Raw genomic sequence first — 27,860 nt, forward strand, 5'->3', positions numbered from 1 at the left:
TGGGTTCTGAGCTTGGCCTTGCCCTACCAATCTTGTGGTACCAGCATGGCACCGTTTAATCTGCTGTTATTTCTATACCCCTCTTTGTTCAGATTTTCTACTCTGTACTACGTACGGCCTACTCAAATTCATTACATATGGTAGTCAAATCGAAGAAAACAAGGTTATCGTTAAGCGTGGGCCTATGTCGAGATAAGCAGGCGGTGAATCCGGTCCTTTTATGTCGATCCATCGGGGCACATAAACAGACAATTATAGAGGTACTCTGAAATCTGAATGGACTTTGACCATAATGATGGTCTTATAGAGCTGCGAGAGATTGTGCGTTGCTCGTAATAATCCAAGCAGTGCTGTGATGGCCAAGATCACGGTTGTGCCAGCAAATTGGCTGGTACTCGTGGCCAATGTTCTCATCCCCTTCGCCATCGCGGCTTTCTCTGTCGGATTCTTCCCCTATAAACCTCTGATTCCAGGCCTGGCAACGTTTAGGGAGTCTGAAGATGCTCCGCCAAAGATCTTTGACAAAGTTGTCTTCATGGTGGTTGATGCTTTGCGAAGGTAAGTAGATGCATCTCTTACCCCAAGTATCCCAGCTGAAAGACAAAGTGACTTCGTTTATTCGAACAACTCCGGGTTCCAATTTACTCAAAGGTCTGCCCATCTCAATTTGCTATTGAACAGCTATTGATCCTCATAGCCTCATACGATCCGGTGCCGCAATCCCCTTTACCGCTTATGCAGGCTCCCCCACGGTTACGATGCCTCGTTTGAAGGCCATTACGACAGGGTCCGTGCCATCTTTCCTTGACGTTATTCTTAATATCGCTGAGTCTGACACATCGTCTACACTCGCCTATCAAGACACGTGGCTGGCTCAGATTAGAGCACAAGGACAGCAACTCATCATGTATGGGGACGATACTTGGTTGAAGCTGTTTCCTGGAATGTTCAATAGAACGGAGGGGACGACGAGCTTCCTCGTATCAGTTAGTTGCATTGTTTCGTTACCGCGATAGTGGCTCGGACTGACTAACGATTTATCAAGGATTTTACTGAAGTAGACACAAATGTGACTCGCCATATTCCTAGGGAGCTGATTCAAGATGACTGGTCAGCTCTAATTATGCATTACTTGGGCTTAGATCATATAGGACATAAAGCTGGACCGCAAAGGTAACGTACCTTGACGAATCCAACCATGGCTTCGTTCTAATCCTCATATAGTTCACATATGATACCGAAACAGCAGGAAATGGACTCGATGGTCACGCAAGTATACAGAGCTATGGAGAAAGAGACACATTTACAGTCGACTCTTTTCGTTCTCTGTGGCGACCATGGGATGAACGATGCTGGGAACCACGGTGGCTCTTCCGCAGGTGAAACCTCAGCAGCCCTGCTCTTCATATCGCCAAAATTCCAAGCCATAAAGGCTGGCAGAGAGAGCCCCGTGGATGCGGTGAATGAGCTACAGTACTACCGCGTTGTGGATCAAACCGATATCACGCCAACTCTGGCTGGTCTTCTGGGACTTCCAATACCACTGAACAGTCTTGGAGTATTTATCCCTGAGTTTTTGGACCTGTGGCATCTTGGTAAGAGGCATCTGCAGCATCTGCATGAATTTCGTCTCGACTAATCCGTTTGCGACTTGCCTCTTGGATCACAGGCTCCCAAAGAATACAAATGCTTGTCGAAAACTCCAAGCAGCTGCTGCGAACACTCAAAGAAACATTTCCAAATCAAAATCTGGAAGAAGGGAGAATACTTGCTAATTGCTATCCGAGTTCTCAAAGTGGCCTTGACAAAGCTCAATGTGCATGGGCTCGAGCACAAGAAATACTCTTCCAGCATGATGCAACTGGTGGAAACGATGTGCAGGCTGAGATCGAATCGGCTCTTCTGCACTTCCTCAAAGCTTCCCAGGACGTGATGAGCGGTACCGCCAGCAACTATGATCTCAAATACCTTTCTCTAGGTATATGCATCGCTGGCCTTGCCGTTCTTTTCACTTTACCTGCGACATATAAAGCTCTATCAAAAAACCGACAGTCCGGGCTGTTCCTGACGACAAGCATTCTACTTCACGGGACCATGATGTTTGCAAGCAGTTATGTGGAGGAAGAACAACAGTTCTGGTACTGGATATTCACAGGTTGGGTTTTCTACTTACATGCCAGATCAATTCAATCGCAACGGCACTACTCTCTTTCTGCCGATAAAGTACCCCGTTCTCTGACACACGCGCTTAGTGGGGTGGGAGTAATTGCATTAGCAGCCTCCCACCGAATCTTGAGACGCTGGAACCAAACTGGCCAGAAGTTTGCCGCCGATCCAGATATTGCACGGGTCTATTTTCCGAGTCACCAGCATAGCCTTTGGGCTCTCGTGGGCCTAACTTATGCTGATGTCTGTCTAAATCTAATGAACGACTATACTTCACCCTTGATGTGGCGTCTGTTCTGTCTCGCCATAACCATAGTGGGCTTCACATTCAAGTTAGTTTTCGCGGCTTCTGAGTCTCCCGAACTTCTCAACGAGTCCCCTCTCAATATAGTTGCGACGTCGCTCAATGGGTTATCGCTGGTCTCCTATGCGAGGCTTACGGTGGGTGGTATTGCCTTGCTTCTGGTTCTCTCGACATTCCTTTCCCGGACAAAAAATGTCTTGTACAGAGTAGCAGGCAAGTAACGAACCCCAAGACTTGACTTCACTGTTATTCTGACTGTATTCTGACTGAGCACAGTGCCTCACGAAGCCTTGACACTTGTCCTTATGACTCAGTCGAGAGTAACGAATGTTCCAATATTCTTAATTTCTAGGCTGCAACTCAAAATTCTAGCCTCCATGGATTTGACATCTGTTGAAGCCAGCGTAACGTCTTTGCTCATGCAGTACACAACTTTCTTCGCATTTGGTGGCTCGAACGCTATATCTTCTGTCGATCTTTCTAATGCATATAATGGCATCGAGAACTACAACGTCATTCTAGTCGGAACACTGACATTTGTTGGCAACTGGGCTGGTCCAATATGGTGGATGTCAGCCACGAAGCTTCTTAAAGCAAGAGGAGGTTCAGGCGCACGCCAGGCTCACATAACACTCTCGACCTTTCACGTGGCTTCTTCATTGATATCTGTGATGGCTGCGTGCACAGCTTTGAGGACCCATTTGTTCATCTGGACCGTCTTTTCGCCCAAATACCTATACACAATATCTTGGGCAATTCTTCACCACTTTGCGGTGAATTTGCTGGGTGAGCTGCTTCCCGTTTGCCTGTAGAAGTCGCGCTGGTGACTTCTAGCATGCCATACCATATTCTTCAAAATGTGTATATATGATTGGATATAAATGAAATAGATATTCTCCGTTGGGATTATCATGGGTCGTAGGCAGGCGTTAAGCAAGATTGTCGTTCGTGACTAACATCACAAGAGACCGTCGAATAAGTCATCAATTGTGTTCCTTTTCTTTTTCTTTTTCCTTAGATTTGCTGTATCTGATGCCTTGGCAACACTAGATTTTCTCGAAGTGGTACGCGCAGTGTTCTCCAGGATTGACCGCGATGTCTGTTTCTGTTCGGAGCTTCGGGCAACCTCCTGGGCCTCGGCAGTACGTGGCAAAGCTTCTCCCATGTCTTCTTGTTCTTTCGATATTCTCATGTGCGGTGATAAAACGAGCCTTTGGCTAGCTTCTACGGGAGGGTGCGATTTGAGTTCCTTGTCAATCCCAGTTATTTTCGAGAGCTGCGCAAGAGTAGCGATAAGCACAGTGCCCAGAGTTGAGAACTGGACATCAGCTACAACTACCGAGAAAGCCCTAGAGATAAAATCAGCGCGATGTCGCGAGAAAATTGTTCTGGTGTAACCAAACTCACACGTAACACCTTGGTAGGATTCGATCAGCCAAGAACCGTCTGGAGGACTCAGCGGACGCGCGGAAATCTCCTTCATCGCTTGGACTCAAAGACGTGACAAGATTCCAAACAGTCCGTTTCAGAATAGACAGCCATTTCCACCATTTCGTCCTGCCGTGCTGGTTTCTGTTGCGGTGGAATATCAGGTGAATTATGGAATGGACACGAAGGAGTTCATCCCCGTCCATATTATGTGCGTTTTATCTGCCGGTGACTTGAATCGAGCCCGCGAGGTTCGCCCAGACTGCCAGACGCATCGGGGCAATAGTAAGGGCAGCCCGAGCCTGGAGGTTGACAGCAAGAGGCCGAAGGTCCGCAGCCTTCCTGGGCTGCAGGATCGGAGATGCCCACCAAAAGTGGTCAGTCAGCCTCGGTCCGTGCGGGCTCGCCTACAGCCTACCTACATGGTCCACGTTTTCGGGCTGTGCTTACGTAGTCTTGATTTCGAAGAGCCAACTCTAATATTTGACCTGCAGACATCAACAAAGAAAGCACTTTTCTCTCAATTCGAGCGGTTTGACTAAGTAGATGGAGAACAAAGCCCGTGTGTCTGTTCTGCTTGCCTGTTCTCCCCCCTCCCCTTCTCATCATTATATTATTCATCGATGTGTAAACCTCACACATGACTTCCAAACGGAGATGAACCCAACAATCAGACTCAAACTGAGACACCACAACCAAGTCAACCTGGGCGTAGAATGGCTATCTCTCATGAATCAAAACCCGTTGGTAGCCCCTCCCCAGGCCCGTAATGCACTCGGAACAAGAAAACCATATATGAACAGGGTTGAAGTACACAAGTAAAATCGAGGTAGATGAAAACAAAAATCGCAGCACCAGGAACATATTCTTGTACACAAACAGGTCAACACTCCCGACTCCTGCAAAGATAGTTGCAGCTATCAAACCAGGCATTAAGAGGTTCTAGGGCCTTGCTCGGGGAGAACTGAGTCATACCACATTTTCATTCCAGGGTATGTGCAAGGGGCGCTTTTCAGGCCATTGCTCATAGCAGTAAATGGGCGTCGAGGAGCGACAGTCCGAACGTATACAATCTCGCGCTCAGCCGCAGTAGTGCCACGGTCGAATTGCGAGCGACGACGGCGCTGTTCATCTCGATACTGTTGCCCAACTCGTGGCGCGAACAGGCCTGACGATTTAATACATTTAGCAAGGGTTTTCGGGATTTGCCGGGCCACTCACCAACATGCTCTGCATTCTCGATGCTGCGCCGCATCTTCGAGGGGTTGTCTGGTCCGGGAAATCGATCCTCCTTCCCTGCAAGAGGCCCTGTACCAGTGTGGAAGATCTGCCGCCATGAGCATTTAACAAATGCGTCCAGACTCCTCTTACTGGGAGAAGCCGTACCTTTGGGCGAAATGAAGGGTGTTCGAGCATCACAGAACTGTTGCGGAACTTCTGCACTAAACAGTCCTTACCCTGGATGGCTGTTCAAGTTTCAGAGCAGGAATCTGTACTTAAGGTTCAGAGAGTACTTACTCGCGTATGAAACTTCTGCGACTTTGTCGCTGTTAAAGCAGTTCCTGAGCTTCAATTAATATCGCAGTATGACGGTTGTAATCGGAAGCCATACCAGGTGCGCCCTGCTCGCGCTTTGACAAACTTGGTCATTGTAAGACTAAACTCTAAGATAACTTGACGGTGAACGAGAAACTAACGTCGATGATATCAATGGGCTGCCCGAACATTAGTCTTTTCACTGGAGCAAGGAATGCCGCTGCTTACATCCTCGAAGTTAATGAAAGCGTAGCCAACACTGACCCAGGAGTGTCAGTACGAGTGAAGAGGTCATTATAGTAACGGGCCCGCATACTTGCAATTGTTTGCGAAATCTGATTGGGGCCACTCAGTCCTCACGCATCAAAACTTCTGATTTCTCACTTACCGATGCGTAGATACATAAAATCGTACTTTCCATGGCTGGTCTCGTCGACAATAGCCTTGAGCATAGTCTGGACAAGTCAGACAATGTCAGCAATGACACCTAAGGTAGCTTTATGAAACTTGCCTGGTCGATTTTGTTGGGAATGTTTCGAAGCATAATCTATCGAACAAGGTTGAGCGGGGTCAATGAGGATTGATGTTGGGGACACGTACGGTGGTTCGGACATCCAAGCCCAGGCGAATGCGCTCGACATCGACGGCGTTTTGGTTGGTCAAACGTAATTCAGGGTAGCGGGTGGCTTCACGACGAGGAGAAGGTAGAATCCTTTCACCCGCTCTTGTCATCCAATCCATCAAGCCAGCATGTTCACCTGGTGGAATTGTGGAGCGACCTGTAGGGCTGAGTTCCATATAAGGTGCACGGCTGTGCCGAGAAGTCCACGGCGCGTCCTCCTGGTAAGAGGCATCCAGGCAGGGCACATTTCCTTTTGCAGAGCATGGACTTTGGGGAGAAGGGTATGGTTCACTCTCTACATCAGGTTTGAACAATGAGACTTCGACAACGCAGTCCTTCAAAATATCCAATTAGCGCTGATGCAACCGAGAAATACATTTTTGGGACTTACATCCACGGAGGTGCCATTGAGAGTTGTCATGACATTTTCGGCGTCACGATTATTGAAATACTCAATGTGAAACTCGGCGATATTCTCCTGGCCGGAGAGTAGAGGTGTGTACGTCTTGATATCCCCAAATGTCATGGCAAGTGTCTCGAGTGACCGAGCTACTGTCTGTTGGTTTAATCCAGGATTCCGACTGTCATAGTAGACAGTAGCCAGCAGCTGCCCTTCGTAGTCCGATGTCTGAGAAAGAAGAGCAGGATCCAGATGTTGCACGTACTCTTTGGGAGTAAGGGGGAGGACTCGCCATTCTGGTCGAAGAAGGCGGACCTTTTCAGCTGCCTTCTTGGCTTCACGACAATCGGTGAAAGAGACATAGACCTTGCCCTTGGTGCTCAACTCGGATAGAATGGGGCCTTTGAGAGAGGTAAACTCACGTCGCTTCTGAAAGGTCATTCGCTGCGCCTAAAGAAAAAAGGAAAGAGGGAAGTGGGAGGGCGGAAGAAATACAGTAGCGGCATGAAGAGAGACTCACGTTGAAGAATCCAGCCAAAGCCATGTAAGTTAGGCTTGTTGGAACATTTTCAATAAGTAGAGCACGAGCTTGCAGCTCTGGCTCGATCTTCCCCCGGATTGGGCTGAGGGGATGCCGGTCCCTATGAATTCTATCACTTCCAATAGCGCCGAAGGCAGGTAGAGACCGCTCGAGGCGGCTGGTGGACGCAGCACCCGCAGCACCCGAGTCTGCATTGGAGTTGGCTGCCAAAAAGCTGAGATTGCTAGGCGACAGATCCTTCTTCATAAAGTGAGCTCTGTTCGCAGCTGCAGAGTCCGCCATTCCAATGGGTGTGAAGCTCGCAGCAGTAGGAGACAGCTGTGGCCGACTAGACCCAGTTGTAGAGACAAGAAACGGGTCCGACGAAACGCTATAGTGTGTCAACAGCAGTTCACGCTTCATCCATCACTTACTTACGTCGAGCAGAACTGTCTGAAGCCAGTCCAGTCTTCTAGAGGACCGCACGCACTCGAATCAGAAAGTGTTTTGGATCGCACATCCTCCGGTGAGAATGCTGTGAGCTTCGTATCCGGCGATCCATTTGGAGAAGCAACTCCATCCGTGGAGCCAGGGCTGCTCAGCCCACGAGAAGAGTCAGTTCCTCTCATTTTGATGGCGAGAGTCGTAAGGTTTCAGTAGGCTGGGGATTTGTTTCACTCCCACGTAAACGCCAGTTGTGTTAACAAAGCAACAGAGGCAGAAGTGTGACTTTGACCTAGAGAGCCGGTCAAGAAAGAGCGAATCGGACTAAAGCAAGTAATGGCCGTAGAGCATGCTAAGATAAATGCAAGTTTGGTGAATGCGATACTCTTCACAAAGTTGGAATGCTCATGAAAGTGAGGCTGGGAAAGAAGCTTCGGGTTGAAAGCAAGGCCAAAAGAAGTGAGAGCTGAACTAGACATATTATGTGTCTGGCTAGGTCACCAAGGCATAGTAGAATCACTGGATGGCACTAGCATCATGGATAATCACCTCACCTGCCACCATGAGAGCAGAGCGGCAGACCTCTACTACTATGCGCTACCCAAAGAAAGCAGATGGGATCAATCTTCCCCAGTCTGAACGTGACAAGTGTTAGCTTATATAGCGTACCATGAAGGAGACTTCTGAAATCATTTTCAGTTATCAGAATTGATTGCCAAAGAGATTATTCTCATACAGTGTTCGAGCCATCCATCGAACAGGGCGGCTGCACGCGAAACATGATTGTGCACCTAGAATGTGAAGAAAAGAGCCCTTCTTTGATATATACCAGCTGTCCCATTACCTCTGGCTGGTTATGCGTAGCCCTTCGTCACGAGCAATAGCCAGAGGGGGACGTTCGCCTAGGGCCCCAAGTCGTCCTGTTGCACCGAGTCATCAGGGACGTTGCAGACTTGTAGTATGAGTGAATATGAGGTCAGGCAAGTACTCTGTAAGGGAGCCACAGCCGGCACGGTAGTAGGTAGATAGTAGGTAGATACTACTGTAATACCGGTGCTTTCTACTGGTGGATTGACGTGTGCAGGGCCGGTGGGTTGCTTGGCATAGAGTATGGAGCCCGTAGAGGCGTAGGTACATCATCCGTCATCCACAGTTGGCTTTCACCCGGCGCCGATTCGGCTACTCCGTTCCCGTTCCAGATTCGAAGATCACCAACGCATCGTCAAAGGGCGCAGTGCATGTGAAGGGCAAGGTCCACGGCGTGTAAAAGCGACTCATGCCCATGTCAATGGGAGCGCTAAACTGAGCCGCTTGATTCGGCTTTTCCCCGATCAGTCAACCTCACGCGCCCCTGCAGAGCCCCGACGAGCTGTGGGTACCACGTTGCCAACATGCCCTCTATTGCTCCATCACGGAGTGAGTCTTCATATGTGTTGAATCAGGTCAGTATGCTCCAAGAACTCCGCTGAACACCGATGGCTAATTGGGCGATGCTCACAGATAATAATATCTCCATCAGATACCGATTATCTCGACCAATTGATCCCTTCAATCAAAGAATACAGCGTCGGCAACAACACATCCGAGCTGTTACGCTCTCTCTCAACATTTGCTACCGACAAAGAGGCAGAAATCGAGACCATCTGCAATACAAATCACCAAGAGTTTGTCTCTTCTGTCAATCAACTTCTTCACATCAGAGAGGGCACCGTCAGTTTGACAGCGGAGATTTTAAACCTCAACCAGTCAATACAGGCGAGCACAGAAAAACTGGCGGAGCAGAAGAAAGCTTTGGTAGAGTCACGACGTCACCGACAGAACATCGATGAGACATCGCGTGCGATTCAGGATTGTCTTGAGGTCCTCCGTCTAGCAAACCAGGTCCATGATCTACTGGCCAAGAAAAACCATTATGCGGCACTCCGCGCCCTAGAAGAGCTTCAAAATGTGCACCTCAAGGGGGTCACCCAATTTCAAATTGCCGACATGATCCAGCGCTCCGTCCCAATCACTCAAAGAGCGATAGCTGAAGCAGTCATGTCGGACCTAAACACATGGCTGTACAGAATACGAGAGATGTCGCAATACCTCGGTGAGATAGCTCTGTACCACACAGAATTGCGAAAAACCAGGCAGAACGAAAGAGCTGCGAAACTGCCTTACCTTGAGCATTTCAAGCTAAACTCAGCCATCGAGTTGGTTTGCGACGAGCACGAAGAGTATGATCTCCTACAAAATGAGGAGCTTCAAGTTGACTTTACTCCTCTTTTCGAGTGCCTACATATACACCAGTCGCTAGGTCAGATGGAGAAGTTCCGGGTCGAGTATGCAAACACCCGCCGCCGACAGAAGGAACTCCTACTACCGGCCTCAGTCACCTTGGTGGATGATGATGGAGCGAGTCTACATAATCTACTTGAAGAGATGGCCGGATTTGCAATCGTTGAGCGCTCTACCATGAAGAAAGTCCCCGACATGAGATACCCAGTTGACGTGAGGTGACCCCTGCGGTGCGGATAAAATCATGGTGTTAACAGTTAGCACCAGGTTGATGAACTATGGGACTCAATGTGCCAGACCGCCGTGGGTCTGATATCAAAGGCACTTCACGAAGTCGACAATGCCGAAAGCTTGCTTAAGATTAAGAATCTCATTGCCTTATTCATGCAGACAATGAATGTGGGTGGGTCTAGGGCGTCTGAAACAGTACATGCTAACATCTGGGCTCAGACTTGGGGCTTCGCGGTCGGCGCTTTTGACAACCTGCTTCTGATTTTATTCAGGAAATACGCGGAATTGCTCAAACGACGATTCAGTGATGATTTCCAGGAGGTTCGCGGGTTGATGGCCCCCTTGTCTACGTCTATGCTAACATCTTCAAGATCGTATCCACGGATGACTACATGCCTATGCCGATACAAACACCCGAGGAATTCGAAAAAGTACTCAATGTGAGCTGGTATATTCCCAATGAGCCACAAGAGCAAGCGTATGTTGTCCCCCTTGCCGGACTCAATATAATACCTATAAGAATCAAACTAAACTTAGTCGTTAGCTTTCCTTGCGTCTTGCCATTCTCGCAGATGTACCCATTATGCTGCATCGATATCCGGAATTTCCTCAATCAGTTCTATTTCTTTGCCAATGATGATTTTTCAAATCCGGGAATTATCGATGAAACGTTAAAAGATGTGGGACTCGCCATTACGAACGGACTTGAGGATTTTGCTGACTGTACCAGGCCCTGGACGAACTTCTCTCTACTAGAGTCTGTGACACCCTCGTTGAGCGTCTGCACTCTCAGTATCTTGGGCAGATTGTGCAGATTCTTATCAATCTGGAGCACTTTGAACATGCATGTCATGAACTCGAGTTATTGCTTGCCGCTGCCAGATCACAGAGCTCCTCGAGTGACCCAGTAGCTTTGAAAGCCACAGGCAAGTTTCGCGATAACAAAAAGGCAGCAGAAAAACGCATCTTTGAGGTAGTCAACTCTAAGATTGACGACCTCATCGAAACTGCAGAGTATGACTGGATTTCCATTGCAGCTCCTACAGAGCCGAGCAATTACATGCAAACCCTCACCCGTTTTCTATCCAACATCATGAACTCAACACTCCTCGGGCTTCCCAAGGAGATCAAAGAGCTCATTTACTTTGATGCGCTCAGTCACGCGTCAACCATGATCTTAGTATGTTACTGTGTTGCTGCCACGCCCTTCACCGACCTAGCTAATCGACCATGTAGGCCCTCCCACTTTCTCCAGAAGTGAAACGAATCAACCCCAACGGTGTGATGGCTCTTGCAAAAGACGTCGAATACTTATATCAATTCGTTGATAGTCTTAACAACCCCATTCTTCGGGAAAATCTGGATGAGCTCCAGCAGACGGTGCAACTGATGCAGGCCGACAACGCGGATGAGTTCTACGATATTTCCATGCGAAACAAAAAGTACGGACGTGTAGATGCGATCAACGGCCCAACCTTGTTGGAGAAGTAAGTAGCTTACCCGAGATGATCGAGTTTGAATCCATATTGACCATCGCAGGCTTACGCATACGGTCCAAAACCCCGTGAAAATGGATAAATTCCCAACTCTCTCGTCAAGGTTTGGCAAAAAGTCATAAGGGCACGGCTAGCGAGCTATTTATACCGAGGCAGGGAAACCGGTAGCTCCATTCCCCCAATATCCAGTCATGCGCGCTTAAGACTATCATCAATATTCGTAGGCTCTCTTTTATGAGACATATCTTCCCTCCTCTTAGCATAAGCGCAAGCCAACATCGTAAATGAAGAAAAAGACAAGCCTTGGGTATGTTCGAACATAATATGGCAAACGTTTAAACATGGCACTGAATATCAAATGTTGGTCTCTACCCTAGACCATTGTCACTGAGTGCCTCGTAGAGAATGAGTGCCCGGCGCGGGCAGATTCACAAATAGTCACTCCGGATCACTGCGAAATTGAAGGTATAATATTAGCCTTCTAGTGTGTTGCCAAGCGTTTGAAACGAATAAGACCGGGAGTTAACAGCGCATACCTGCTGTGGAGGGAGGTGGGGATAGGTGGTGTACATTCCCTCGAACATTTGAGGTTGAGGCTGTGCGTACGCCGCTGTCGGATCCGACTGTACAGCTCCTCCATACATAGCTTGTTGCCGGTATTCCTGGTCTTGTAAAGGATGTTGTCCTAGTGTACTGTAGTCCGGTGGTGCCATATGGTGAGGATGGTGCTGAACGCCGTGTTGAGCTGGGGGTAACTGGCCCGCAGCCGTAGGTGCGGCAGCTCCAGCTGGGGCTGCTGTCTGACTCGAACGCTTCGCATGCGACGTGGCTTCCTCGCGGGGAACGATGTCAATGAGGAAATCAAACATGTCAGATTTGGACAATGCCGCAGCGATATCCGACCTCTGCAGCGTTCTTCTTTTGTTGTCCTCCGCATGAATCCATGCGCGCATAGTCAACTCGGTGATAAAAACGTCGCAACCTTTGGCAAACAAGATTGGCGCCTCGGCAGAAATCATTTTGACCTCCGGATCGGCCTTCATAACTTTCTTGATCCGGGCTAACGGAAGTTGGTGTATCTTATAATCATGGTTATCGGTTTCCAGGTGATTGATTACATGCTGCCAGTAGGTTGTCAAAGTGTCGCGCGCAGTCCCTTGTAACCCCTGGTTGACCTAGAAAAGCAATGCACATTTAGCGACGACAATGGACGAGGAGTGTGAATACACACATTGGCCCATGTACCGGTGTAGAGTTCAGCGACTGGAGCATATCCCTGGGCGGCGAGCTATGGATGGTGCGATGCGAGGTTAGCTTGACGGGCAGAGAATCCAGTGTTCATATGGAGAGGTATACCGCCGCACTGGCACCTGAGAATAGTGTCAGACTAATGTCACTGTCGCTTGAATGAATGTCAAATGCACACGGGTTCAAGAAGGGAGTACTTACCGTAGTGTCCACCATTTCTTGTGTCGTAGACGGGCTGCTGCCTGCCCTGCTGCCCAGAGCTTTGCTGTGTTTGTTCCATAACTTTGAGATTGAACCTTTCAACGAAGATAGAGAGGTCGGTTCAAGGTATCAAGGATTCAGCTCAATTGGATGAATCTAGAACCCAGTTTGAGCGCCGGAGCGGGCACGGGTCGAGGAGCGGTTCAATGAATCCACGAAATTTCCAGGCCGAAATCCGCCTAAAATCCCCTTTTTGTGTGGGCGCGATGATTATCAACCGACAATGCCCTTGCTGTAGAGATTACCGCAGCGTAGTGTTGGTTGGGTAGGCAATTATCAAATTGTCAAATCAGATACGGAGGCATGAGGTAGCATCCCAGGCGTCAGCGACTGGGCGTCACAAAGCGTGCCAAGAACGAGGCCAGGTCCACCTCAACTTGAGGACGGATGACGTTTGCCTCCCCTCCGCACAGGACTTAGGCAACGATGGAGATTCATTTATCTAGCTAGGCCTTGCTGACAATCTGCAATCTATTCTGTAAGTACTTCAGAATGATAGCCTGCCACTAGATACTTCCTCATTCATACGGTGAACTAGTTCTGGTTGGGCCGATGCAAGAGTGCATATTTGAATGTCGGCTCAACGAGGCTTTAAGTTGGCTAGAGAAGCCTTCACCATGTTACCATATCCTTACGTGTCTCGAAGGGAAGGGCGCAGTCTCTCATTTTAATGCCTAATAGTATCTACAGTATATACTAATTAGCATGTTTGAGCTCCACGATGTCAAGGTGGTTAAACTCTAAATAGGTAGAATCGATAAATATCCGAACAGGGCAAAACCAAATAACGGCCGGGAGCTGGTAATGGATATAGAATGCTGTTCGAAGTATCTATCTTCACGATGCGTAGCTGCTGAGTAGATCTATAATAGTTACTCCGTATCAACGTCTCCGCAGTTGACGACAAACCGCATAATTAATTATGAATGGCATAGTTGAACAGTGCGTCTGGAAACCTGAAAGGTCCAAGCTCGCCCCACAGACAAAAATTTCTGTCAAAGTGGCTGACAACACAGGAATTATTCCTCCCCGGCGCTTTATATAACTTTTCTTTTGCACATTTTGTCTCTTTCTTGCTTCTCCTTTCCTCCGCCTACCAGTCTTCATAACCCAGCTATGAGTATAGTCTCTGAACAGATTAATACAATGTCAGGCCATGACAATGACTTGACCGACGACAACATTCAACAGCTTCTACTTGACGCGGAACAGCGGCTTCGGGGGGGCGCGAGCGAGACAGCTAACGCCTCGGTCACGCCCTCACAACCCGAGCAACATTTTTCTCAGTTAGTACCTATTCTTCTTTTTTTGCTATTATGGACAGAGTCCTAAATCGCGACAGTAACGTTTCTAACCACGTCAGTATCCCGAAGCTGTCTGCCGGATGCTCCCTGCAACCCTACCTTCGTCAACAGAATGATCTCGCTGTCATTGATACTACGCGGATAGTTGACCCCATAGTGCACAATGGCAGTCAGTCATTAGCCAGTGAACGGACAGGTCCGAAGCCATCCTCGAAAAAGGTATTTAGTTTAATTTTTGTTACATCATCTCACTACTTTATCTTTCTATATTGTTCGAATGGCTATGAGGAAATTTACACACATCGCGTAAGCGCTCGATACAGTCTCTACAGCCCGTCTTGGGCTGCGCTGTTGCAATGAGAGTATTCTTGTTTCATAGTTACTCTGAGCGCCATTCTTATATCTACCCTTTTCGCTGCTGCGGTTGTCAACTGGATTTTTACTGATGAGTATATGCTCTAGGAAAAACCCACGGCCGGTAGCGATTGGTTCGATCTCCCACAGACAGAGCTGACTCTTGAGCTCAAACGAGATCTACAACTCCTACGTATGCGCTCGATTTTAGATCCCAAGCGCCATTATAAGAAGGAAAGTGGCAAGGCACAACCACCTAAATACTCCCAAGTTGGAACAATCGTTGAAGGTCCAACTGAATATTTCAGTGGCCGTATCGCCAAGCGAGACCGCAAGAAGACATTTGTCGAAGAGGCTCTTGTCCTGGAAAGGGATAATGGGCGCTTCGAGGCGAGATACAGCGATGTGCAAGACAAGAAACGGAGTGGGAAGAAAGCTTTCTACAACAACTTGAAAGCCAAAAGAAAGTCTGGAAAGAACCGACGGTGAAATGATTGAGAGTACCGCCTCGATCGACTGGATCGAGCTAAACCTAGCAGTTCCACGGAATGGCAGGCACAAACCGCGTGCGCAGTATGAGCAAAGTGGCTAGGTTACCTTAAAATCCTGGTCATCCCCAAGGCAACCCCTTCCTGGTTATCAATCTTTTTGTCTCTTGGATGGGGCCCGGGCCGACTCAAGCATTCTCGAATATGTCCGAGACGACGTGAACAACGAGCTTCTGCATTATGTTATCATCGGTGCAGTAAATGAGCCGCTTTTGAGACTTGCCTGCATATCTTGAGCCGCAGAACGGCCGGCCTCAAGCACTTCTTCATGGTTGGCTTTTCCTTCTTGCAAAATAGCATCTAACTCTTTCACATCTCTTCCCTGGATGAGGTGGTCATCCCCTCGCGGAACAGGTGAAAGGACGGCATTATTTGTCACCAAACTAAACGCGAGGATGCGAATGCTGCAGTGTCTCGCAACTATGATTTCTGGAACAGTGGACATTCCGACGACATCTGCCCCGAGCTGGCGGAGCATTCGGCATTCGGCTCTGGTCTCATAACTGCGACAATGATTCAGTGAATATGTGCACAGCCATCAAGTCGATAACATACCTTGGACCACCAGCGAAGGCATATACACCCTCATGCAATCGTCGTTTGGTTGTCGGATCAATTACTTTTCCCCAAGCCTCGTGGACTTGGCGGCGCAGGTCGAGATCGTAGGCGTCTGATAAAGGTGGAAATCGTGGACCAAATTCTTCGCAGTTTGGACCTCGCAGTGGATGGATTCCTGCCAGGCCAGCCAAGAACAAATGCTTGACATCATCGTCAGAGCAGCCATTTTTTTTAGAAGCCAAAAGGATTAACTTACGTCGTTCAGTAAGACGATGTCGCCTACGGCATAGTCTGGGTTCAGACCGCCAGCGGCGTTCGTCACTAGCGCAAGTGCGTCGTCGTTAGTCTCCAGGATATTGAATCTCCAGGTCTCACTGCGAAGAGACTGGAATCAACTCACAAACAATTGTGTCGATATGCAGCAAATTGAAGACACGAATAGGGAATGTCACTTGGTCTATGGAATGACCTTCATAGTAGCTGAACAAGGACCAATTTTAGTGATGGCTCTCGCTCTATGCTTATCAGGGCATTCTTACTGCGCACGACCAACCATTAAAACAGCCGGAACTTTCTTGTCGAGTAGTCCGAACACGAGCTTCCCGGCATGTCCAGCGACTTCAACTGTTGTAAGCAAACGGCAGACCAAGAGAATATAGAATAGGATGTTTGAGAAATCTTCCCACTGACCGGTCAATTGAGGGAAATGAGGAATATCAGAATAGTCGATTTCTACTCGAAGGTCTTTGTCGATTGTGTCTGCAAGGCCACCTAATCCAGAGCCACAGACAATAGCTACACGAGGAGCTTTTAAGGCATCCGGCAAACGATTCTTTATGAACTCGAAAGCCTCGTTTGCCTTCTCAGACGCTGAAGGGCGCGCGGTGACCTCCATAGTCTCGTTTGGCAATTTAGAATTGCTGCAGGTGGTGTCGACCGGGACCCCGAGGATTTTTCACAGCGGCGGCAGTAGTACTCGCGCGGAAAACTAGCAACCACGGATTTTTGTCTATTCTCAATGAAGAAATGGACCCGGCCAATGACAGTTACTCTGTACTTCAGTGTAGATACCTGGCGATTATCGGATATGTAGTCCCGCCAATTCAGCCTGTAAATCAATCACTCGTCTCTATGTAGGATCTCACGGCAGCACATGGAACCTCCCGAAAAGTGCTTGCTTACCTAGGTAGTTAACATTGTACTCTGTAAATTGTTATCCATTCAGTACCAATTACTCAGTTGGTTCAGCTGATTAGGTAGGTTAGTATTGGTCACGAGGGAAAGCTTAGTAAGAGAAGGTTTCGGCACCTCAGGAATAGAACGCCGAGGTGAGTCTAACCATATGTGGTCGGTCATAGGAAATTCCATGATCAACCTTTTGTTCCATACCAGGAGTTGTTCGCTCCTTCAACATTAATCATGTCACTACCATCACCTCATAGGGTCCTGTTTCGGGCATTTAGGCCATTTCAGGTACAGTTTCCGGATCTTACGCCTGATATGGGCTGCATTGACAGTGTTCTAGTTTGCGACGGCCTCGCGAGTCCTCAGCACTTCTAGCCAGCCAGTGGACATCAAAGATCCTCAGTCCGCCGTATCACAAGCAGAAAGCGCAGAGAAAATGTCAGTACCTCTTTCAGATGCATTCACACTTTCTGCTGACCGATGCAGATCACTACACTCTCAACAGCCGGTTGATTCGCCTGTCAAGGAATGGTCAGTCGTAACACTCAATCCGCCTTGAGAACATCTAGCAATTCCAACGAGTGAGAGCTCTCTCTGACATACGGCTATTTCAGGGGTGAACGTCTCAATGATATCAATGCCAACGCTCGGTTACCCAGGAGCGTCCAAGCGTTGTACCTACGGCCGCTCCGAAAAAAGGCAGAATACGGCCTTCCAGTTTGCGATCTCCAGTTAAGATCGTACAGTGTGCGCAACCTCGAGTTTTTTGCGGACTTCGCTATTCGTGCAGCGTATTATCTGAAACTCCCAGTGTCTGGTCCTGTGCCGCTACCCAAGATCACTGAACGATGGACGTTTCCCCGGAGCAACTTTGTTCACAAGAAGAGTCAGGAGAACTTCGAACGCATAACCCTCCGTCGATTGATTCAAGTCAAGGATGGCAATCCTCAGGTCGTGCAGGCATGGCTCGCGTTTGTCCGGAAGCATGCATTCTACGGCGTTGGAATGAAGGCAAATATCTGGGAGCATGAAAATATAGGTATGATACAGATATCACTTTTCAACCTGTATTGTCCGATATTTGCTAACGATACAAAATCTCAGATATCGCAAAGAACATGGACCAGGCCCTGCCGGAGATTGAAAGGAATCTCGAACCTCATTTATCACAATTCGGCCGTCGGGACGATGCAACATCTAATGCACAGGCTGTCGTCGCTGATTTCTTGGGCAACGAGCGACTTTCCTTGAACAAGGGACCACTGACTAAAGTTGGCCGTCGCTGAATAATCAACAGATACCAGTCTCTATATCATATTGGCCTTCTTCAATTGTATTATTTTTGGTCTTTCGCACACTACACGATATCATCCAACGTAGCAGGCATACCTTTTTGTGAACACAACACAGCCGAGGCTTATTTATTAACAGCGGGTAAAGACTCTTTCTAGAAATTTTTCACAGGATCAAAAATTCCAACCCCATCACTAGAGTCCATATTACTCCGTATGCGTACCTCCGATCCTCCGCACCTTTTTGGTTGTGGTCACGTGAAGATAGAGGCGGGCCGGTGTCATGGGTACCTATCTTAGCTCCAGCTCTTAAAATCCAGCCACTGGAGTTGTCGCAGGTGCATTCGGCAATCGGAGGTGAAATGCGCGTTGCAGTCGGGCAACATAGCCGTTGGCTTCCTCCATGCGGGACCTTCAAGAAAGCTAATCATGGAAATTTGCGCTCTTCGGGATTCCACTTGAGATGGAACAGTTCACAGAGTCCCAAACCTCCTTCGGTGACCACAGTCTTTTCCGGAATTCAACCTACGGGCGTGCCGCACCTGGGGAATTATCTTGGTGCTTTGCGTGAATGGGTCAGGATCCAGGATGCTGCCGCCGAAAATACCAAGTTGATATTTTCCATTGTTGATCTACATGCATTAACAGTGCCTCAACGGAGTCACCAACTGAGGACTTGGAGGAAAGAGGCTCTTGCGACATTGATAGCTGTTGGTCTAGATCCCAGTCGCTCAATCATATTCTATCAATCTACCGTATGCGACAGATCGAACACCCTACCTGTGCTGCTGTCACACTCTGTATACCTGCTAATGAAGACATCAGGTTCATCACCATGCAGAATTGTACTGGATTCTTAGTACAGTCGCTTCTACTGGTTACCTATCTCGAATGACTCAATGGAAGGTCAGTATCTGCTGAAGAGATCATATATGTGTGGTCTTCTTTCACGACGGATGTTTTTGTTGCACGTATGCAATTGACACTCATCAGAGCAAACTTAAATTGCCAGATGATACAAGTCTGGAAAACTCAGAGGTCCGGTCGAAGTTACGCCTTGGTCTCTTTTCCTATCCAGTTCTTCAAGCTGCTGATATCTTGGTCCATAGGTCTGGTTGCTGTCCGTTTTGGGGAAATGGTTTTTTACTAAGATGTCCTAGAGCTACACATGTCCCAGTTGGGGAGGATCAGAGGCAGCATCTAGAATTCTCTAGATATACCGCAAATAGTTTCAACCACCTTTACGGAGACATATTCCCGTATCCAGAAGCTGTGATTTGTAAGGCCACTTCAGTCATTCCAATATCGAGAATCATGCTACCTGTTTAATAGTCATGGACTAACTGCCATCAGCGCCCGCGAGGAGAGTAATGTCGCTAAAGGAGCCTACCCTGAAAATGTCAAAGTCCCATTCTGACGAGCGTTCGAGGATCATCCTCACTGACACGCCTGAGGAAGTTCAACGCAAGGTCAAGGTTGCACTCACGGATTCAGAACCTGGCATAACTTATGATCCTGTACGCCGACCAGGTGTTTCTAATCTCATAGAGATTCTGAGCCACCTGGAAGGAAGGTCGTGCCACGAAATCGCCTCGGGCTACGCGACGGCGAGTCCTCGTGCCCTTAAGGTGCATCTGTCGGAAAAGATCTGCCAGACATTATCGCCAATTAGGGAGAAGTACGGTGCAGTAATGGCTGACGCTGCGGCCTTGGAGGACATCTCAGAACAGGGGGCTCGAGCTGCGCGTGCCAACGCTGAGGTTACAATGAAGGCGGTTCGGAAAGCCATGGGCTTATAAAACCCTGAGGTACTCCGTCATGATAGCAGGACTTGCAGGTGGATCCCTCCGTGGTTGCACTGGCGTGCGATGTATCAATGGTATATCTTTACTTGTATTATGAGAAGATAATGGTTCAGCGACCTAGACAATATACATCCAGTGTGAGGCACCTGAGTAATTCAGCATGGTATATTTACAGTATGTTTACTGGGCCCAGAAACTGAAAACTAAATGCGCACATGTTTTGTTTCTGTTCATGTGAAAGCACCCTATCTTTGAAGATTCTGAGCAGACGGGACAACCCCGGAGCTTCCGTTTTCGATACTTATATGACCTCATGGAGAACAAGCATTCCGGATGGGACTTGAGATGTATGCATATTCAGAAATTAGTCATAAGGTCCCCTGGGGAGTTCTGCGCCTGCATCAAAGTTCAAGTGATCTAGTTTATTCCAAAATCCAAGAGTGGCTTTCACTGCTTTGGCAAGGTCGGTTAGGGTCAAGGATTGTACCCCGTTGTATGGTCGTAGTTGTGCGTGGCCGCCGGGATCGGCGAAGCCGGCAGTGATGGGGAATTAAGGTTTCCGACCGGTCCGGCTTGGCAGAGCTTACACGTACCCACGAAAGTACAGACAGAATACGCCGTGTGGGGTGACGGCCCGAGGACCTTCAAAAGATTCTGAAGCGCCCTTTGAAAAAGGTGTGTTTCCACGCCGATCCATATGAAGCAAGAGAGAATGGCTGGGTCTTGAGTACCCAATAATACGAATTCATAGCTTAAAGCAACGCTCAACAGCAAAGATAGGTAAGTTCTAAATGGCTCCGCGGCTTTTGTTAATACTTACAATGATGACGACAACCACAGAATGATGCATGCAACAATTGGACCATAAGCTCCTACCAGCTCATCCAGCCCAGGCAGCAGTGCCAATACGCGCGAATATATAGGCTCAATATGTCCCCCAAACGTATTGACAAAAAGTGTGCGATATAGAAAAAAAAGGACATTCATTAGCCGTGTTCGACTTGCTGGACGCATCATCGAGCAGGGCGCAGCTGGGGTGTATACACAGCCAAGGCCTTGTGGTGCTATTGCAATAGTGCCTTTTCGCTTCATCCCCGGTGGCTTTGGGAAACTCCCAATCGATGATCGAAGCAGAGCACAATGTGGAGATTTGGTGTCGTTCTAAGTACCCTCCTATTCACACAGTGCTGGGGAGGGCCTTTGATACGACAAAATAACTCACCTACTGTTGTTGAATTGGACTTGCATCGCAACGAGATTCCGGACCCGGTAGCGAGAGACCAAGCGAGGAGGAAGCGCGATAAGGCAGTTTCGCAGTTGATTGACAATGAGGTGAGTTGCTAAGAATTCTCTTCGTATATCGGAGACTGATAATCCATAGGAAACTCTCTACTTTTGCAATGTTACTATTGGCACTCCGGGGCAAAGCCTGCGGCTAATACTTGACACTGGCAGTAGTGATCTTTGGTGCAATGCTGCGAATTCCACACTTTGTTCCTCATCCAGTGATTCATGCCGCGTGTCCGGATCTTTCGATCCGAATATGTCGTCATCATATACTTATGTTTCCTCTAATTTTAATATCAGTTATGCAGATGGAACTGGGGCCGCCGGTGACTATGCAACTGACACACTCCGCATTGGCGGTGCAACAATCAGCGACTTTCAGCTTGGAATTGGATACACATCTAGCTCTGCAGGTATGTCGTGTTGAGCGCGTGCTTCACTAAACCACTACACCGAACATTAATTTTTCGTCAGAGGGTGTTTTAGGGATCGGCTATCCCTCAAACGAGGTTCAAGTCGCTAGGTTTGGCAAGGACGCCTATCCCAATCTTCCTCAATACTTGATGCAGAATGGGGTCATACGGTCAAGCACCTACAGCCTTTGGCTGAATGATCTTGAAGCGAATACGGGGTCGATCCTCTTCGGAGGTGTTGACACGGAAAAGTATCATGGGGAGTTGCAGACTCTCCCTGTTCAGAGTGTCAAAGGCGGATACTCCGAGTTTGTCATAGCACTCACAGGCATTTCGCTCAATACTCGTTCCAGAGACCACACTCTGAAATCAAACGCGCTACCTGCGGCAGTACTCCTAGATTCTGGGAGCTCTCTATCTTATTTACCAAACTCAATTGCGGAGGAAATTTACCATGATCTGGGGGTCATATATGAGCCGTCCACAGGTGCCGGTTACGCTCCATGCAGCTTGGCTCGAGATAACATAAATGTCACATTCACATTCTCGTCGCCTGAAATCCCAGTCGGCATTGACGAGCTTATCATTGACGCCGGGGATATTCGGTTTTCAAACGGCGAGCGTGCTTGTATATTCGGTATCGTCCCTGCCGGAGACAGTACTGCCGTTCTTGGAGATACTTTCTTACGCAGCGCCTATGTGGTCTATGATTTGGCAAATAATGAGATTTCGCTCGCAAAGACCAGATTCAATTCGACGGGAAGCCGCGTTTTGGAAATTGGGACCGGAGATGATGCTGTCCCTGGTGCTACAAAGGTGTCCAACCCCGTCACCTCCGTGGTTGCCAATGACGGGTCGGGCGCCAGAATCGGTGGGCCAACGGGCACTGGAAATACCGTGCCATCGACGACTACAGGCGCTGCAGCGGCGCTGGGGACACCGATTGGCGTTTCGATGCAAGTTTCTTTCAGTGCTGCCTTGGTGGGGTATATGTTTCTTCTGTAAAGCGGTTTGCATGTTGATTTATTAATTGTATGTTGGTGGTTGTGGGTGCGTACTTGATGATACCACAATAATGATATGATCCGAGGCATGCAGGGCCAACTTGAATAATGATTGTAAGACTGTTATGGAGTATCGAGTTAATGGTGTAGACCTCGGGATCTTCATGGCCTTTCCCTCCCCGGTCTAGTGGATTGCGGCCTGCGGAGAATTGTATCCGCATCGATGCACTTTGTAAAGTGGTAGTGAGGTTGGTCGGCTGTCATGTTGCAACCGTCAAACAAAGGAAAAGAGAAAAGTGAAGAAATAAAGGGGATAAAAACATTGGGCACCTTCGATGGTGAATGGTGCTGAAAATCCGAGTTCAACCACGTCATATTACCCAACAACACTCTGGACGGACGTACCTTGTCTATTCAGAGACTTTTCTCCTCGCTGTATAGTACTCGTGACAAGGCGTCCAGATGCCCCGTCTTGCAACAAGACTGGTGCTTCAAGCATACAAACATGATCATTTGCTGCCGCTTCTCTTGAGAGAATGCCGCTCGCTTGACTGTGCGAGGAATGAATTGCGATGGCTCCGTGAACGAGCTGTACGTACATTGGAGCTGCGGCCGAGAGGAGAGAGGCATGGTACGAAACATGCTGCTTCTGGTTGGCGGGGACTTTTGCGGGCAATGTGCCTGGCTCGATCAAGGGGAATGCCTCTTCAATATATACTCGGTGATCAGCCCTTCGGAGACCTGGACATCAAGTGTGCGAAGGGCGTCTTGATACCAAGGTAACCTTGCTCCAGTCAGGCCTACTAAATGGCACCTTCAGATCTTTCCTAATCCTCGGGCTGGCAGGCATGAAACAGAGGCTATAACCCTACATGCTGCGGAATTGATACTGAACCGCATGGCGCATTCCAGTGGGGACAATCCGGAGAGTCCCCTGCGTATCATGGACCTTTGTACAGGCACTGGCTGTATACCACTGCTCCTGCATTCTCTCCTCTCGCCCTACTTTTCACAGCTATCCATTGTCGGCATTGATTTAAGCGCCAAGGCTGTGAGTCTAGCGAAGGAGAACACCAGTCGCAATGTTCGTCTGGGAAAGTTGTCAGAACGTGCCCTGGCAGAGGTCGTATTCCGGCGCGGCAATGTACTTGAATACAGTAAACATGGGTTTTCATCATCAATGAAGGGAGATGTCAGTTCTACATCCGATGTGTCCAATTTAGTCGGGCCTCGGTGTGACGTTCTCGTCTCAAATCCTCCTTACGTGTCCGTGGATGAATACCGTGGTGGGACTACATCGCGCAGTGTCCGAATTTTTGAACCAAGGCTTGCGCTGGTACCACCCAGAATTACCCCTGCATACATGGTTGATTCCGGGCGCATTCGACATGAAGACATATTCTACTCTCACATCGCAAATCTTGTACTTGCTTTACAGGTCAGGATGGCAATTCTTGAGTGTGGAAGCTGCTTGCAGGCAATGCGAGTTGCTGCCCTTTACGAGGACATCTTCAGAAGGCTTACCCATGTAGGCCATGTTGTTATTGATGTTTGGCCAGTTACTGGTGTTGATTCAGACCCATGCGCAGTCATTGTGCAATTTGAAACATAATTAAGACAGATTTGTGTAGTAATTGCTAGAACCTGTGTTACAATACCTCTGTATAACACCGTAGGTATAGGCTATAAAGATATATATGCTAAAGGCAGAGTAGAGTGGTTGGTAGCTATATAATTGTCAGATAGGGTCTACCGATCCTTCTTAGGACTGGCAGGTCTTAAAGGCATTCTATGAATAGTAGAGAAAAGTATTGTTATCGAAACTCCACGCCTTCGCTGGCTCGGCGTTGTTTCGGAACCCTGGCAAGGTACTACAAGCTCTGTTATTCTCAGTTAACTTACTCTCGTTCCCAATAGAGGCTTTAATATCTAGGCCTCGCCAGGACCCGCGGGTTACCCATTACCTATTACCCATTACCCACTCCTGGCGGGTATTAGGTTACACTTTACTACCCAAGGGTTAGGCCCAGGTATCAGATATCAAAGCTTGGATACTTGTTTAGGTATTTAGGTACCTATTTAACTAAGTAAACTATATAAGTTTATAGGTTAAGCTATATTCTTAAGATTTATATAATTTATACTAGTTTATTTGATATTTTTATATATTTGGATTTTAGATAATCTATATTTGCTTCTAAAATAACCTAGTCTATTTATATAATAAAATACTTATATTTATTAACTAGTATATAATATAATTATTATTATATCAAGGATATTTCTTATTCTTTCTTAGAATATATTACTAGGTTTCCAATGAAAATAGAATATTTTTATTATTAAATATAACCCTAAGCTTAAGTTCTAGCTTAAATATAATATTTATTTATTTTTTTTTTATAATATACTTAAAGAGTAATAAAGTTAGCTCTTATATAATATTCATATTATTATCTATATTATCATTAATTAACCTAATTTTAATTAATATATAAATATCATAAACTCTTATATAATTATAGTACTTAATAAGCCCTAACAATAGTAATTGATATCCTAAGTAAAGTTAAAAAGCTACCTAATACTAGTACTAGTTACTAGAATAAATAAAATATTACAGGCAAGGTTTATAGATACTAAATATTTATATTAATATTTTTTCTAGAAAGCCCGTGGAGGTATACTAGATATAATATTTATTTTTAAATTAATAATTATTGTAAAGTGTAGCGAATTGGGACCCGACAGGCCTATAGTGAAGTATGGAAGTGGGTAAGTTGATGCTATTCAGAGACCGCCGACGGCGGGAGCTAACTACTTAATAATGACTAAGAACTGAGTTATCAGGGATAACTAATATAGCAAAGTATATATACTATATAATAGTCCCCCTAATAAAACAAGGTAATAAATCAAGTAGGTGATACCTGATAAGGTGTAAGGGGGCAATATGTTTGTGCTAAACTATACCGCGCCGTATGTACATGAAGGGTTCGTTGAAGGAGGAAAAGATAGGTAGTCATGCTTGTGTGGAAGAAGTAGGAGATAAGCGAGCGTGGGTCTTTATACAAGGTCACATAATAACCGAGTAATAACTAAAGAGGTACCTTGTACAAGGAACCTATAATAGATAGCTTGTTAAATATATAGTTTTTGATTTCATGAGATAAATATAGTTCTATCTTAAAGGGGTTAGACCTACAGAAAAAACAGGATTATTAACTAAAATATAAATAATTACAGGTAATATACCTTGAGAGTAATAATACCTTGATATCAGGCCATGCGTAATAAATAGGGGCTAAGATAAGATATTAATATCCTTGTTAAGGTAAAAAATAGAATATTTAAAATAAAATAAGGCAAGGTAATATTAAGGTTATAATAAATATATATTTAATTATTTTTATTTTCCTTGTTAAATAGATATACTTTATTATATTCCTTTATTAATTCTTTAGATCTAGCCAGATTATTAATATAAACTTATTTATTATTATTAGTTAGATATTTATACTAATAAACCAGGTACTCAAGAATAGGTTTTCAGGTTTAATTATAGTATTAAATATAATAATTAAAAAGCTAGTTAACCTTTTATCTATTATTTTTATTAGGATAGTATTTATTGATAATATATTTAAATTTAATATAGTTATATTTATAAAGGTTATAATTATTTAATAAAATAGGTTTAAGTTAGGTAACCAAGATAATTAAATAAATTTATTATATAAAAGATAGTTTACCTAGTTAGTATACTAAATAATTAATTCTCTTAATAACAGGAAAAGGTCTAGTATATTATTTCAAGAACTTAAGGGAAAGGCTAGATAGAATTATTAAATAATAATTATAATATAAATATAAATAAACTTGGTTACTAATATTAAATTAACTAATTTATACTTATAGTTATGAATAATCTTTATTTATATTATAGTATATTTTAGTACTTTATCCATGTTAAATTATATAGTAAAGTCATATTTAAATATAAAAATATATCTTAATATATTTCAAGGTATATAGAGGTTAATTCTAAATAATAATTTATATAATATTTTTTATATAATTATACTCTTTAACCTATTAATTATTAATATAATAGATAATATCTAAGCTAACCAGGTAATACCTTATATAATCATATATTAAAATATAATTTCTATTATTATAATTATATATTTAGTTTGCCTATTAGATTAGGGATAAAATACTATAATAAAATATTATTTATAATATAAAATATAAAATATTCTTTATTAAAATTTAAATATAAATTTTTAGTTTTAATCTAATATAAATCTTCTGGGTAAACCCTACTTATATAATATTATATATTAAATTAAGGTAAAACTTTATTACATAATAATCTAGGTACTCTTCCCTGGTATTAAACCTACTTATTTTATAAACTTATTAATAATAACAAGTAATATATCAAAAGTATTAATATTAAGGTTATTTAATAGGGAGTAATTAATTATATTATTTATAGGGTTAAAGTAGTTCCTTAAAAAAGTTAATATAAAATCTATAGAAATAAGATTAAATAATATAGGATAAGGTATAATTAGTTAAAACTAGCTATATAGTTAATAATATATTTAGTTCTCTAGATATAGATATTTCAGGATATATTTATATAATATATATTAATTATAATATAATAAGATACTTTTTATATATTTAAAATATTTATTAATACCTGTAATTAAAATTATTATAAATTATTTTAAAAAGCTTATAATATATAAGTAAGGTAAGTATAGCTAGGGATCTAAAATAAGGTCTATTTTATTAATATCTAGATAAATAATAATTTTATAATATATAAGATAAAGTAAACTATCTTATAGTATATAAGGTAAATTAATATCAAGATTATCTTAAAAAATTTATAAGATTATAGAAATATAGTAATCCTTAGAATATTTAAATTAAATATATTCCTTAAATTTATCTAAGAATTTAATACCCGAGATAATATTTTAGTTATTTATAGAAATAGTAGTAATATAAACTTATAATCTATTAAAATTAAGTATAAATAAGTTAATAGTTCTATCTTTACAAGGTAAATATAATAAAATATTAAGGATAATATTATTATTTCCTAGCTTATAATAAAGATTAATATAGAATTATTAAATAAATTAATTTATTTT

General features: G+C 45.1%; 12 protein-coding genes across 12 annotated transcripts; 8 read left to right on the plus strand and 4 right to left on the minus strand.

Annotated features, from left to right (window-relative positions):
* The first annotated feature begins 207 nt into the window (after window positions 1–207).
* On the plus strand, window positions 208–2,207 carry las21 (mannose-ethanolamine phosphotransferase LAS21). The gene is made up of 5 exons (XM_073754541.1): window positions 208–558; window positions 607–651; window positions 698–986; window positions 1,046–1,173; window positions 1,225–2,207. Exons 1-5 carry the CDS (start codon window positions 356–358, stop codon window positions 1,637–1,639), a joined length of 1,080 nt encoding a protein of 359 aa, XP_073613367.1. The 5' UTR covers window positions 208–355; the 3' UTR covers window positions 1,640–2,207.
* On the plus strand, window positions 1,445–2,736 carry BDV17DRAFT_155606 (uncharacterized protein). Its single transcript, XM_073754547.1, has one exon. The coding sequence runs from the start codon at window positions 1,687–1,689 to the stop codon at window positions 2,689–2,691; it is 1,005 nt and encodes a 334-aa protein (XP_073613368.1). The 5' UTR covers window positions 1,445–1,686; the 3' UTR covers window positions 2,692–2,736.
* A 462-nt stretch (window positions 2,737–3,198) lies between these two features.
* On the minus strand, window positions 3,199–4,259 carry BDV17DRAFT_154983 (uncharacterized protein). The gene is made up of 2 exons (XM_073754543.1): window positions 3,878–4,259; window positions 3,199–3,819 (listed from the first exon to the last, which is right to left on the minus strand). Exons 1-2 carry the CDS (start codon window positions 4,102–4,104, stop codon window positions 3,429–3,431), a joined length of 618 nt encoding a protein of 205 aa, XP_073613369.1. The 5' UTR covers window positions 4,105–4,259; the 3' UTR covers window positions 3,199–3,428.
* A 516-nt stretch (window positions 4,260–4,775) lies between these two features.
* Window positions 4,776–7,954, minus strand: BDV17DRAFT_155710 (putative meiosis protein MEI2). The gene is made up of 14 exons (XM_073754549.1): window positions 7,415–7,954; window positions 6,977–7,367; window positions 6,448–6,882; window positions 6,035–6,391; window positions 5,946–5,981; window positions 5,823–5,889; window positions 5,751–5,769; window positions 5,663–5,693; window positions 5,596–5,613; window positions 5,511–5,539; window positions 5,417–5,460; window positions 5,285–5,364; window positions 5,120–5,225; window positions 4,776–5,066 (listed from the first exon to the last, which is right to left on the minus strand). The coding sequence occupies exons 1-14, from the start codon at window positions 7,603–7,605 to the stop codon at window positions 4,831–4,833; spliced, it is 2,040 nt and encodes a 679-aa protein (XP_073613370.1). The 5' UTR covers window positions 7,606–7,954; the 3' UTR covers window positions 4,776–4,830.
* A 732-nt stretch (window positions 7,955–8,686) lies between these two features.
* On the plus strand, window positions 8,687–11,725 carry BDV17DRAFT_155782 (Rab GTPase-binding exocyst subunit SEC15). Its single transcript, XM_073754550.1, has 9 exons — window positions 8,687–8,862; window positions 8,921–9,913; window positions 9,968–10,099; window positions 10,151–10,252; window positions 10,303–10,409; window positions 10,476–10,611; window positions 10,662–11,111; window positions 11,168–11,418; window positions 11,471–11,725. The coding sequence occupies exons 1-9, from the start codon at window positions 8,812–8,814 to the stop codon at window positions 11,547–11,549; spliced, it is 2,301 nt and encodes a 766-aa protein (XP_073613371.1). The 5' UTR covers window positions 8,687–8,811; the 3' UTR covers window positions 11,550–11,725.
* hapE (CCAAT-binding factor complex subunit HapE) lies at window positions 11,649–13,035 on the minus strand. Its single transcript, XM_073754548.1, has 5 exons — window positions 12,877–13,035; window positions 12,784–12,797; window positions 12,659–12,715; window positions 11,964–12,602; window positions 11,649–11,878 (listed from the first exon to the last, which is right to left on the minus strand). Exons 1-5 carry the CDS (start codon window positions 12,953–12,955, stop codon window positions 11,876–11,878), a joined length of 792 nt encoding a protein of 263 aa, XP_073613372.1. The 5' UTR covers window positions 12,956–13,035; the 3' UTR covers window positions 11,649–11,875.
* Window positions 13,036–13,981: 946 nt separating this feature from the next.
* Window positions 13,982–15,202, plus strand: BDV17DRAFT_155915 (Fcf2 domain-containing protein). The gene is made up of 3 exons (XM_073754552.1): window positions 13,982–14,222; window positions 14,300–14,459; window positions 14,703–15,202. The coding sequence occupies exons 1-3, from the start codon at window positions 14,053–14,055 to the stop codon at window positions 15,081–15,083; spliced, it is 711 nt and encodes a 236-aa protein (XP_073613373.1). The 5' UTR covers window positions 13,982–14,052; the 3' UTR covers window positions 15,084–15,202.
* BDV17DRAFT_155906 (purine-nucleoside phosphorylase) lies at window positions 15,202–16,902 on the minus strand. The gene is made up of 5 exons (XM_073754551.1): window positions 16,240–16,902; window positions 16,101–16,180; window positions 15,957–16,021; window positions 15,698–15,900; window positions 15,202–15,645 (listed from the first exon to the last, which is right to left on the minus strand). The coding sequence occupies exons 1-5, from the start codon at window positions 16,593–16,595 to the stop codon at window positions 15,321–15,323; spliced, it is 1,029 nt and encodes a 342-aa protein (XP_073613374.1). The 5' UTR covers window positions 16,596–16,902; the 3' UTR covers window positions 15,202–15,320.
* A 174-nt stretch (window positions 16,903–17,076) lies between these two features.
* On the plus strand, window positions 17,077–18,357 carry BDV17DRAFT_269600 (mitochondrial 37S ribosomal protein uS10m). Its single transcript, XM_073758580.1, has 5 exons — window positions 17,077–17,173; window positions 17,226–17,323; window positions 17,372–17,416; window positions 17,500–17,924; window positions 17,990–18,357. Exons 1-5 carry the CDS (start codon window positions 17,120–17,122, stop codon window positions 18,169–18,171), a joined length of 804 nt encoding a protein of 267 aa, XP_073613375.1. The 5' UTR covers window positions 17,077–17,119; the 3' UTR covers window positions 18,172–18,357.
* Window positions 18,358–18,466: 109 nt separating this feature from the next.
* Window positions 18,467–20,124, plus strand: BDV17DRAFT_269604 (tryptophan--tRNA ligase MSW1). Its single transcript, XM_073758581.1, has 5 exons — window positions 18,467–18,932; window positions 19,003–19,083; window positions 19,171–19,286; window positions 19,338–19,456; window positions 19,531–20,124. The coding sequence occupies exons 1-5, from the start codon at window positions 18,540–18,542 to the stop codon at window positions 19,974–19,976; spliced, it is 1,155 nt and encodes a 384-aa protein (XP_073613376.1). The 5' UTR covers window positions 18,467–18,539; the 3' UTR covers window positions 19,977–20,124.
* Window positions 20,125–20,957: 833 nt separating this feature from the next.
* Window positions 20,958–22,891, plus strand: BDV17DRAFT_155982 (pepsin-like aspartic protease). Its single transcript, XM_073754553.1, has 3 exons — window positions 20,958–21,314; window positions 21,364–21,682; window positions 21,744–22,891. The coding sequence occupies exons 1-3, from the start codon at window positions 21,123–21,125 to the stop codon at window positions 22,685–22,687; spliced, it is 1,455 nt and encodes a 484-aa protein (XP_073613377.1). The 5' UTR covers window positions 20,958–21,122; the 3' UTR covers window positions 22,688–22,891.
* Window positions 22,892–22,945: 54 nt separating this feature from the next.
* BDV17DRAFT_269617 (S-adenosyl-L-methionine-dependent methyltransferase) lies at window positions 22,946–24,405 on the plus strand. Its single transcript, XM_073758582.1, has 2 exons — window positions 22,946–23,465; window positions 23,533–24,405. Exons 1-2 carry the CDS (start codon window positions 23,149–23,151, stop codon window positions 24,296–24,298), a joined length of 1,083 nt encoding a protein of 360 aa, XP_073613378.1. The 5' UTR covers window positions 22,946–23,148; the 3' UTR covers window positions 24,299–24,405.
* The last annotated feature ends 3,455 nt before the right edge of the window (window positions 24,406–27,860 follow it).

The sequence above is a fragment of the Aspergillus undulatus genome (genome assembly GCF_047715775.1).
Source record: "Aspergillus undulatus strain CBS 261.88 unplaced genomic scaffold BDV17scaffold_42, whole genome shotgun sequence".
Lineage (NCBI taxonomy): Eukaryota > Fungi > Ascomycota > Eurotiomycetes > Eurotiales > Aspergillaceae > Aspergillus > Aspergillus undulatus.